Here is a 12,484-nt window from a genome sequence, read left to right on the forward strand (position 1 = left end):
GTTTGCATCTGCCTTTCGCCGAGGCATGCAAAGAGGCCCGAGAAGAGACTGTGCACTGCGCAAGGCAGTACAGAGCGCACGACGGGGATGCGCATGCGCGTTGGCGTGAACGTGACGTCAGCCCTGCTGCGTCTGCGCACTTGCCGTCCGCGAAGCGACGAAAAATGCGACATTTAAAGGTGCAACAGCGCCACGTTTAATCTTACTGAAACCTTACTTCGCTGAGGAATATCTTGGGTGGCTAAACCTGACGTAATTTGTTTCACCATATAAGTGCAGGAGTTGGGGATCTTAAAGATTTTTCGTGTCCAACCTGCAGAAAGCGTGTGCTTCCGTTTTAAAATTGCGATATCAATGCGAGAGAAGGAAATGAACCACCAGTGGAACACATCCTCGCAGCGTGGAGGCTCGCATCCATTGGGGCGCCTAGGGTGCGGCTGATAGGCCCGCGGCGGCGCAGTGCTGCGAGTCGGCGTGCCGCCGCAGGTCCACCTTTCGCTGGAAGGCCCGGCCGCAGACGCGGCAGGCGAACGGCTTGAAGCCGCTGTGCTTGCGCGTGTGCGTGATGAGGTTGGACGACTGGCTGAACGCCTTGCCGCACACGACGCACTTGTGCGGCTTCTCGCCTGCGCACAGAGACAACGACGCCAACTTTTATCTCTCCTCCCCTCCGGTTTGACGCCCCTTTATGTTTGCACAGTCTAATGCGATTTGAAGGCGATTACTTGAAGACTGCTCGAACACCCGTTATTTTCGCCAGAAGGTGCAATGAATGCACGAGCTTAGCTAGCTGAAGGATTCCTCTATTCTGCACCGTTATGCATAAGTGACCGTCACGCCAGGAAAAAAATACTGGTCCGTTTCAGCTGGAAAGAATTACATTGATAACCTCCAAATAGTGCTAGACTGTATACCTGCGGTTTAGGACAGCCCTCTGTGCTCCTATTACCTTTTCGATGTTACACACTGGAATTGCCATCACGCTGCTTGCTCCACTGTCTGCACAGAATTTTATGTTAACCTGTGAACTGCCAGGCACACTGACTTCTCCTGCTCGGACAGGTTCTGTTTGCCAAAGCACTTCTCTTTCTTGTGTAGAAATCATTGTCAGGGCTCGGCCACTCACATCGTGGAGTAGATTGCTCATTCTGCAAAATGTATTAAGCTGTTTAAAAAGAAAAGAACAGAGCAGCTAGATTACATCATAACCCCACAGATGCCTATCCACAGCCCACAACGCTAAGTTGGCATATCTTAAACAGAGTACACCGCGGATGAAAAAAAAAATATTCAGTGCTCCGGTTTGAGGCATGTACGGTGGGCAAGAATCTGACTAGGCACCGGTGCAAAGTAGGGAATCTGCTAACACGAGCAGCAACACCCATTTCATTCAATCAAAGGAGGAAGGGAACGGGTTGAAGTTAAATGTGGTCTCTGCCTCGACAGGTCAACGGTTTCATTGGTACTACAGGACTCTCAGAAAGGGGGCAGCGTCAGCACTGCAGAGCCAACTACCATGCAACAGTGCTTAGCACATTTCAAGGAACTGAAATAAGCTTTGTTATTGTAGCTTTGGAATGTGTACAGTAGTGTTGGTGTCGTGACAACACAAATGTGAATGGATAAGTGTGCCAGGAAACCTAGCCGATCACTGAGGAAGGTGCAAATACGCATCTTTGTGTGAACAAACAATTTTTTTGCACGTGTAAAATGCAAGGAGGATTAAGCAAATCTAGGAAGCGTTCTAAACTGCCGAAATATAGGTGATTGTGCCCACCGTCGGTCACTCAACAGTGAAGTAACCATGTCCGTAGCAAGCAGTCACGGACAAATGAAGGTAGCAGATAGACGTGTGCATGTGCATCGATGACATCTCCTTCTCAAGGCTACGGGAATGTCTTGTTAAACAAGCTGGTGCGGCTGATCCAGGGAGCATTGCTGAACAGCCTCTTAACACCAATAAAGCCGAGTTTCAGAGCAGCTGTGCAACAATGGCATTGTGAACACATCATCCAGTTTTGTACTGCCGATCTCCCGATCGAAAGTGACCGTGAGCACTATCAACGACAAACACTGTCATGGCCCATGAAGTGCTTCAAGGTCACTGCACTTTTAAGAGCGTTAGCTTACTCATCTCGTTTCGAGATTTAGTGGGGTCTGCTACCACCTTGATCACAGCGCCATTTGTGGCAGCAACTACTGAACACGTTTCGAGATTTCGTGATGACGGTCTCCTACCACCCTGAGATCAAAGCGCCATTTGTGTCTGCGACTAGAAAACAGCGCATCTCGATTTGAGACTTGTAACGCCATGATGGATAGAGGTGGAACTATGTGAGTATGATGTCAGGAGACAAAATGGCGGCATAGTTTCGGCTTCTCAAATGTAAGATGACCGCCATTAAAATTGGGTGCGCCGTGGCCGCGTGTTGACAGCTGTGACCGAGGCACTGCTTAAGAAAATCGAGGGAAGGTCAAACAAGACACGGAGACCATAAAGACTCGGAAACGCCCAACCAGTGGTTATGCCACGCATCCACAAGGTGTCCCACAACCTAAAAAGGGTGGGCAACAAGCACGGCGTCCCGATGGCGTTCTCTGCGCTGTGCAAATTGGCCAAGATGTGCCTTAAAGTCAGTAGTGGCCCTGCAACTTACGGCTGTGGAAAAAACACGCTTAGCCCTTCTTTAGGTGCGCCAAGGGTGTGGTCTATGAGACCACCCTTTCATGTGGCACGTGTATGTTGGCCAAACTGGGCGTTGTGTAATAAGCGTGCCAGGGAACATGAAATAACGTTGGAAAATGCATGACTCATGCATGAATCTGCGCGCCCGCTGCCGTTCTTGCAAGGATGAAAACGATCAGAACTATGAGCCACGGCTTGACAAAGTCAAAATTCTGACAAGGTGAAAAGATTGATTAGCTCGAGAAATATCGGAAGCCTTTTTTTTATTAAGGCGAGAGGTGAGGTGTGTGTCAGCACCACTTCTGTCTCTCTGCATGCCAGCGAATTCATATTGCTTGAAACTAGACGATGAAATACAGTCTCCTGTCCTTAATCTACAGTGCTGTCATCTTGGGAAACATCTTGCCCCGACAGAAGCGAGGGGCTGGGACGTCACGTAAAAAGCAGCCAATAGCTGCAATCCCACCGGGCGGACCCGCACATCCGCACAAAAGTTGAGCCAACTTTCGCCCCGTCGCCAGACGCGTATTGTCTGCCGACCGCATGCTTGCGGATCAGCACAAAAAACGATCGTACGACGGCCCTTACCGGGCCCAAATGGCAACGAAGGTGCCACATAGCACGAGTTACAGACTTCGTGTATAGCTATAGGGGGGCATTCAGATTCGCAAAACGCTAGGGTGCCTCGATGGGCTGCGCAGCTTTCGAGCGGGCTTCCAGGCCCCTTACAAAAAGCTTCAATGTTTTCAAGGAGTGCCTGTTTGGTTATTCCGAGAAGATACTGTGCATTCATCTCTCGTGCATTGTCCTCGTGGTCGGAAGCGTGCGGAATTAGCGCCAGCTTTTAGCAACGTCGTTTCCACTAACTTCAAGCTACAGATATGTGAGCAAGTGCCGTTTCCATAAGATTCTACAGCCTGCATGCCAAGTCAAAGGAGAAACTTCACCGCGTTGCCTCTACCTTTACTGGCATCTTAAAAGGCTGACCGGGGCGAGTCGGTGTGTCATGATGAAACATTCAGCGCCTGTGAACGAGGACGAACGGGACAACGCATACTTCAACTGATGTTTATTCACTGTGTGAACCGTTTTTATACACGGTGAGTGGTAGAAAAAACAGAAATACCAGGCCGGTTATCGGTCAGCAAGTCACATAACAAAACAACCGGCTTAGCGCTGATTATCACCCTCATGAAAAGCCAGCTCTTTCACTGAGAGGCATATACCTAGAAAAGACACTGGCCAGCAAAAAACAATCTCTGGGTGAAAGCCTAACCGAGAAGTACAAACGAGTAGCAGTGCTGAGATATCTTTACAACATTTCGCATAATCTGAACAAAACCAGGCAGCGAGCCGGTGTTCAAGTACCTTTTAAGCGCCCGGTAAACTCGCCAAGCTGTGCAAGACGGCTAATCCCTATGCCGCAAAGAAAGGAGCGTGCAGAACAAAGCACCAAAGGAAACATGTGGACTGTGCGGAAGGGGTCGTGTATTCCCTGCTCGTGTCATGCGGTAAATGCTATGTAGGCCAGACTGGCCGGCGTGTAAATGAGTACTCAGGGAAGATAACAAAAAGCTGGAGAACCGTACAGGAAACCTTGCCGAACACTGTTTGCAGTGCGAGTCGGAAAGGTGTTATCCCGTGTTTAAAGATTGCATCGTCATAAGCCGGACCAAAGAGCAACTTACACGTGAACAGAGTTGAAGCCAGGAAATTAAGAAAATTCCTTATATATCGCAGTCAGGGAAAGAGCTCGCTTTTCTTGAGGGTGATAATCAACGGAAAGACGTTTGTTTTGTTGTGACTTGTGGAGCGATAACCGGTCTGATTTTTTAGTTTTTTCACCGTGTATAAAAAGCGGTTCACGGAGTGAATAAACACCAGTTGAACGACACTGAAGAAGGATGGAAAGTTGGGCTAGTTGGTAACAGTTCATGGTGGGTGGAACAGCGCGAACAGACGATAGACGAGAAGAGAAGACACAGACAAGCGCTGACTCGCAACTAATGTTTTTATTAAGAACATACATTTTATATTCAAAACACACGTGATATATCAGGCACATAGCAATTGCATTGGCACTTTTCAATGGTTACCTCGCTGAATTCAATGGTTACATCATGAATTATCTAAAAAAAGAAACCTCCTTGTCAACAGGAATCAAGGAAGGCTGGCTCACACACTCCGCTTGTCTTTTCCGAATGAAATATGCCTCCATTATTTCCCTGGTTGTTTTTTCTCTATGGCGAAACAAAATCTTTGTTTTGGTCACCAAGGGGCGGCATTTTTTCTTTTTCTCCTGTTTTCCGCACTCTCGGCAGTGATCTTTCAGATGGGAATAACTTGAATCCGAGAGCGAATTCAAGTGTTCCCGCAACCGAATATTAATGCAATGGCCGGTTTGGCCTATGTAAACTTTCTTGCAAGAGAGTGGAAGCTCATAAACGACTGAACATGTGCAATCGACCAACCGAGACCTGTGCGCCACTTGGCAATGGAACGGGCTAGCTCTTTTTATATGTTCGTGGCGATTGCTAATGGCTCGGCATAGCCCACTCAACTTATACGGCGCCGAAAAAACAACGTCTACTTCGAAACGACCAGCCACATTTTTCAAATTGTGCGCTATCTTGTGTGCATATGGAATAACAGCTAGATTATTATGTGACCTTTCACTTTTTGGTTTCGCAAATTCTGCCCTTACCAATCGCAAAAGTTTTTCACAAGTTGATGAAATACAATGTCTGGAAAACCCGCGCTTCTTAGCCTGCGTACTTGTGACAGCACACTATCTGTAACGCAATGAATGCTTGAAGGTTTTCCAGACATTGTTATTTCATCAACTTGTGAAAAACTTCTGCGATTGGTAAGGGCAGAATTTGTGAAACCAAAAAATGAAAGGTCACATAAGAATCTAGCTGTTATTCCATATGCACACAAGATAGCGCACAATTTGAAAAATGTGGTTGGTCGTTTCGAAGTAGACGTTGTTTTTTCGGCGCCGTATAAGTTGAGTGGGCTATGCCGAGCCATTAGAAATCGCCACGAACATATAAAAAGAGCTAGCCCGTTCCATTGCCAAGTGGCGCACAGGTCACGGTTGGTCGATTGCACATGTTCAGTCGTTTATGAGCTTCCACTCTCTTGCAAGAAAGTTTACATAGGCCAAACCGGCCATTGCAGTAATATTCGGTTGCGGGAACACTTGAATTCGCTCTCGGATTCAAGTTATTCCCATCTGAAAGATCACTGCCGAGAGTGCGGAAAACAGGAGAAAAAGAAAAAATGCCGCCCCCTGGTCACCAAAACAAAGATTTTGTTTCGCCATAGAGAAAAAAACAACCAGGGAAATAATGGAGGCATATTTCATTCGGAAAAGACAAGCGGAGTGTGTGAGCCAGCCTTCCTTGATTCCTGTTGACAAGGAGGTTTCTTTTTTAGATAATTCATGATGTAACCATTGAATTCAGCGAGGTAACCATTGAAAAGTGCCAATGCAATTGCTATGTGCCTGATATATCACGTGTTTTTTTTATATAAAATGCATGTTCTTCTTAATAAAAACATTAGTTGCGAGTCAGCGCTTGTCTGTGTCTTCTCGTATATCGTCTGTTCGCGCTGTTCCACCCACCATGAACCAGTTGAACGTTAGCCCACACATTGTCTTCTTCATGTTCGTCATCGTTTGAAAGCGCTAAAAGTTTCATCTGAAGGCGTGGGTTCGAATACCACTCAAACTTCTCCAACTTTCTCGCGGTGCGGTCGGGCGGAAAAAAATGTACGGACGTAGAGAGGAGAAATCGTAGCCGGTGAATGCATTGAAAACGAAGTGGTGCCCACTCGTGCAACAGCTCTCGCCGGCGACGAAGTGCGCATCGAGACAGGGAACCCACCGGTGTGAATGTAGGTGTGCTTCTTCATGTCTGACTTCTGGTGGAAGCGCTTTCCGCAGAAGTGGCAGGGGTAGGGCCGCGTGTCCGAATGGATCAGGAGGTGCGTGGACAGGGTCGATGAGCGCTTGAAGCGCTTGCCGCACTGGCCGCACGAGAAGCTGCGCTCCGCCGCCTTGGCCTGCGTGCAAAAGCAATGATGGAGGAAGGAAAGAGTTCAGGAGAGGCCGTTGCCTCACAATTTTTGAAGCCCCCTACTTGGCCGCCCTTTCAGCGCGCTTTCGCAGCAGAAAATGCAGCAGACGCTAGCTGCATGTGGCTGCGTCGTCGGCCAAACAACTTGCGCCCTGGCACACTTTTCGGCGCGCACCTCGGATAGCGAGCTCCATGATTAAGGATAAAGTAGAAATGAAAACAATCGTGCTCACTGTGTGAGTTTAGCGCAAAGCAAACACTACTGTGGGACAGTGAGTATAGCTGGCAGCCGTGATCCGCTGCATGAAAACAAAAATCGCTTTGGTCTTGTGCGAGCATAACACATGCAGCAAAGAAAAAGATGGGAACCATCCTTGTTCCCGACCTTCCTGCTTACCATTCGGTGCATGGAAGACTCGACGGAAAATGTGGGTGAAGGCTCTCATTAGCTACTTGCGAAAGGACGCTAGCGAAAGTATACAAAAGGCCTTGCGTGCGAACTCGCACAAAAATGTGGAGCATGCTTCCAGTTACTTATTTATCTCATATACTGCCACTGATTTGTCGCAGTAGAAACAGAGGAGCAAGTTAATGCCCAAACATCCTCGAAACTCTCATTGACAGGAAAACTTGATATTCTCATTAGAACTGCCCGAGTGGCAGTGTTTGGTGATTATGAAACTCCAGCTCTAAATAAGCAATTCTGACTGTTGGAAAAGCAATCGAGATGTAGAGTATCCGGGTGTACAGATAGCGCTGGAAATGTTATAACCGCTGTGAGAATGTAACGAATATTCGCTAGGCGCCGAATTTCTCAGAAGATGAGCTGCGAAACATGACATATTTTAGCTTAACTAACTCTGATTCACTGTTTTCAACATCTCTGGTACCACCCTTTCTTGTTAGAACACCATGTTTGCGGATTTTCACACGGTAGTGGCAGTTTTGACTTCCGAACGGCCCGCCACCGCATTGCGCTCTATGCAGCCGAACGGGAGAGTGTGACCCAACATGTTGCCGTCGCGGGCACTGTCCCCACCCTGGAAGCGGAGGCGAGCGGGCGTCGAGGCACCCTAGCACCAACATTTCTTTCGGGGAATCATATCTAGAGAACAAAATAAATCAGTCTCGAAACTTTACGGGCAAAGGTTGTAGGTCTTGCCGCAGGAAACTTGGAGTTCGTACACCACGCCCGAATTGCACGGGATGAACACGGAGCTACGACACGCTCTAGATCTTCGTCTATTTGGTCCCTTCGGGCTTGTTATTTTTCTGCTCACCAGGTGCTGACAAGTTTTTGAGAGTTTGTCAGGGGCGGAAAAGATTACTCGTACATTATAGCGCTTGGCCACGTTGCTGATATTATGAGAAAGTCCGTGTTGACGAGGAAATAACGCCATATTAAACCGAAACACTCGCTAAACTTTACGAATGAAAATGGAGTTTTCTGACGATTCGGACCCGTACAGGTCCCTTGTTCACATATGACACGAAAAGCGAAACGGCCGTGTTTATGAGGGAGGCCGCCGGATGAGCATGCGATTGCTGCAGGCTTGGACCACGTGTCTGAAAAGTCACGTGCGGAGTTGTTTGTATGTGAAATGAGTCTAGGAGTAAACGGGAAGATAATGATTGTTCGGTGGCGGTGATGCTGGCTGAATCCCAGGCGATATTGTTATCGGTGTATTTGGTGATCCGCCAAGCCATTCTGTCACAAAGTTCATGCCTGCCCTGTCCAGCTTTGACTTTTGTTTCCCAGAAACGTGTCGCGGAGCGGCGTCGACGACTTTTTCCCCCTTCCCCGCGGGGGAAAGGCATTCTCACCATAGCGCTGGAGGGGTCACTCAAAACTACTCCATCCCCCCCCCCCCCCTCCTAGCATTGTTGCCATACAGGTGGCAAGCGCTTGCACGTGTTGGGAACAGCAGAAGCGGATTGAATGCCCCGGCTCTGTTCGCGGCCCCCAATGACTCCTCGTGGGATTAAGGCATTGTGCCGAATTCTTTCGACATTCCTTCATGTGTTCTTTTTTTTTTCTTTTTGAGAGCTGCATTCCTCTGTGCGTGGCTCCTGAAGAGTCTTTTTTTCCCTGTGTTTTTTTTTTCATTCTTTGCCATGCGAAGGGGGCGACGGGAACGCCGCGCGCTGGCAGCTGGTCTGGAGATTTCGGTGCGTGCGGTCGTGAGTGAGGTCAGCCAGGGAAGTGGTCGGCAAGGAGCCTAGGCGGAGATCTGACGCGTAGAGCGCGGCGACGGTGGTCCCGAAGACGCGAGGCCCAAGTTCGCCCGTATCCGCAAGCCCCCATCAGCCCCGCGGCGAGCAACCGCAGCCCGACGCACCCTGCGACCGGACCTTGCCACTCCGCAGCTAAGCCATCGTTTCTCACCACTCACTTCAACTCTTTTATCTTTTTATTTTTGCTTTCTGTGTTTCTCGTTGTAATCATTTGTACTGTATTTCCGTCTCGTAACATTTTTGTATAGCAATCGCCTTGATGTTTCTTTCTTTGTGTTAATAGTTGTGTTAACGTGTTTAATTGGTGCTTGTGTTATTTGCGTCACGTCAGTGTACGGCGCTACCTCGTCGGGCATACTGTAATAATTGGTTGTTGTTTGCCTAATTAAATTAATTCGCTACGGAACTTGCCTACGCCTCATGCCTCCGGTCAACGACTAATCAGGCGTGGCCCCTATCGCCGGTCAGCAGTCGAATCACAATCTTTCGCACGCGGAGTGGAGAAGTTTGTCGCTCCTGCCCCTCCGAACTTACGGAGAGTGCAGTGGTGGGCAGATTGGCCCGATTAATTGTAACTTCGGCGCCAACCAACACCACAGCCGCCCACGATATCTTTGACAAACTGGTGTCCGCGACAGGACTTGCTGACCACGATTGGCCGTGACCGCGAGGCATAGCGTTCAAGTAATATCTCACGTACTGTCAGAACTGAGAACAAAGAACCGTTGGTGCAATGGCAGAGTTAGAAAAAATAATTTCTCTCGGGAAGAAGCTAGGCTTCGAGGGGGTCGCCCTCCAGGAATTCCTTAGAGATGAGCGAGCGAAACAGCGCGAGCAAATGAAAGAAGAAGAGCAGCGCAGGGAAAAAGCGGAACAGTTGCGCCGCGAGCGCATGAAAGAAGAGCAGCGGCTGGTCGAGGAGGAAGAAAGGGACAAGGCGCGCTCCGCTCGTCGAATGCTCGAACTGAACGCTGAACTACAAATTCTCCACGCGAGAGGCGAGGGTGGCGGGAGCGCTGGTTCAGATTCCACTTCGGTTCAAAGCGAACCTACATCGCGTTTCACGGTCGTCAGTCCACATAAGCTAATGGCGCCGTTTAACGATAAAACGGACGACTTGGACGCCTACCTGACACGGTTCGAACGAGTCCCAAAGGCGCAGAAGTGGCCGCGAGACCAGTGGGCTACTGCCCTTAGCACGTGCCTTGCGGGAGAGGTGCTGAGCGTTTTTGGCCGCATGCCGGCAGCGGATGCGGTAGGCTATGACAAGGTCAAGCGAGCTCTTCTGCTTCGTTTCTGCTTGACGGAGGAGGGATTTCGACAGAAGTTCCGGACAGAAGCCCCCCACGAGCACGAAACCCCGCCCCAGTTCTTCTCCCGATTAGAGAATTACTGGGAGCGGTGGGTACAGCTCTCTTCGTGCAAGCATACCTACGAGGGTATCAAGAGCCTCCTTTTGAGGGAGCAGTTTCTAGAGAACTGCACGCCGTCGATGGCTACCTTCCTGAAGGAGAAAACGGCAGGCGATCAGAATGAGCTGCTACAAAGGGCAGGCAACTATGTCACTGCTAGGGGGTCCACATACTTTGGCCGGCGTGAACTGAAACGTGAGGACCGGCCCGTAGACAAGTCCTCCGACGCTGGCCACAGGGGCCACCAGGGAAAACCGCTACCCGCGGCAGTATCATCCACACCACGCTGCTACATTTGCGCGCGACCGGGCACGTCGCAGCGCATTGCAAGGAGAGCCGGAGAAATCCTGAGCAGGGCAACCGGGCACGCCCTGGAGCAAAGGACGTGTCGGCCTGCATTCAAAACGGCTATCTAGAGCTGAAAGATTGCCAGTTCCTGCCAGTAGCGAACCTCGACAGGGCCCGAGTCCGGGGTCCTTCCCGTCTTTGAAGGCCTCATTGCTGGGCAAAGGATAAAGGTGTTGAGAGACACGGGGTGTAACATTGTTATTGTCAACCGAGACCATGTAACAAAGTCCCAACTTACTGGCCGACACCGAGCCGTTTACCAGGTGGACCGCTCGGTCAAAACGCTACCCGAGGCGCGAATTCAAGTTGACACACCTTACTATAGGGGAGAGGTTCTGGCCGGATGTATGGAATCGCCACTGTTCGACCTAATTCTCGGGAATATCGACGGCGCCAGGCATCCGTCCGAGCCCGATGCGACTTGGAGGGGAATAGCCCTGAGTATCGTAGGGGCCGAAGCGGGTGCATCGGATCCCGTACAGGGACAGCCAAGTACCCAGGACGAGCCCGCACCCACGGCGGCCGTGACCACCCGTCAACAGTCCAGGCAGCAATCGTCGGAGACGTTCCGCAAGTTACGAGTACCAACCGCGATGGCAGAAGTCACCCCGACGCAGATTAGCCGAGACCAACAAGCGGACGAGACCCTCCGGCGTTGTTTTCAGATGCAGAGGGAAGAGGGAAAGGTTCGGTGCAAGGGAGGGGGCTCGTACGCCTTTCTGCTAAGAGATGACATGCTCTATCGCCAGTTCCTACCAGAGTCAGGCTCGGGTACTTTACAGCTGGTTGTCCCCTTTCAGCACCCAAACAAGGTTCTCCGCCTCGCACACTGCGGACTGATGGCAGGTCATTTGGGGCACAAAAAGACTTATGACCGCATTCTGGCTGATTTCTTCTGGCCCGGCGTGCATGGTGACGCTAGTCGGTTTGTGGCGTCGTGCGACAGCTGCCAGAAGACAGCCCCACGGGGATCAGTCAAAAAGGTGCCCCTTGAGAAAATGCCTCTGGTTGACACGCCGTTTCGCCGGGTGGCTATCGATATTATTGGGCCCGTAAATCCCACAACTCGGAAGGGGAATCGCTACATCATGACGCTAGTCGACTATGCGACCCGGTTCCCAGAGGCCGTCGCCCTGCCCATCATCGAGACCGAGCGGGTGGCCGAGGCTCTCTTACAAATTTTCGCCCGAGTGGGTGTTCCGGAGGAGATGTTGAGCAACCGAGGGTCGAATTTCACCTCGGAAATCATGGCAGAAGTGGGCCGTCTGCTGTCTCTTCGCCTGCAGACCACCTCGCCCTACCACCCGATGGCCCACGGCCTCGTGGAAAGGCTCAACGGGACGCTCAAGAAGATGCTCCGCCGCATGTGCACAGAACAGCCCAAGGAGTGGGATCGGTTTATCGAGCCGCTTTTGTTCGCCTACAGGGAGGTCCCCCAGGCAAGCACTGGGTTCTCCCCGTTCGAGCTTTTGTACGGGCGGAATGTGCGAGGCCCTCTCACTATACTGAAGGAATTGTGGGCGGGGGACAAACTGGAAGAGGAGACCAAGACGGCCTACCAGTATGTGATTGATCTGCGAGAGCGGCTCGAAACGACCTGTCAGATGGCACTTGAGGCTCTAGAAGAGGCAGATGAGCGATACAAGCGGTATTACGACCGCGGGTCTAAATCGAGGGCATTACAGGTTGGAGACCAGGTGCTCTTACTGCTCCCCACC

The 12,484-nt window shown here is 50.5% G+C and overlaps 1 protein-coding gene across 1 annotated transcript; it reads right to left on the bottom strand.

Annotated features, from left to right (window-relative positions):
- Positions 1–426: 426 nt before the first annotated feature.
- On the bottom strand, positions 427–10,917 carry LOC144130030 (uncharacterized). The gene is made up of 4 exons (XM_077664071.1): positions 10,870–10,917; positions 7,704–7,811; positions 6,580–6,757; positions 427–626 (listed from the first exon to the last, which is right to left on the bottom strand). Exons 1-4 carry the CDS (start codon positions 10,915–10,917, stop codon positions 427–429), a joined length of 534 nt encoding a protein of 177 aa, XP_077520197.1.
- Positions 10,918–12,484: the final 1,567 nt, after the last annotated feature.

Source organism: Amblyomma americanum, chromosome 1 (genome assembly GCF_052857255.1).
Source record: "Amblyomma americanum isolate KBUSLIRL-KWMA chromosome 1, ASM5285725v1, whole genome shotgun sequence".
Taxonomy (NCBI): Eukaryota; Metazoa; Arthropoda; class Arachnida; order Ixodida; family Ixodidae; genus Amblyomma; species Amblyomma americanum.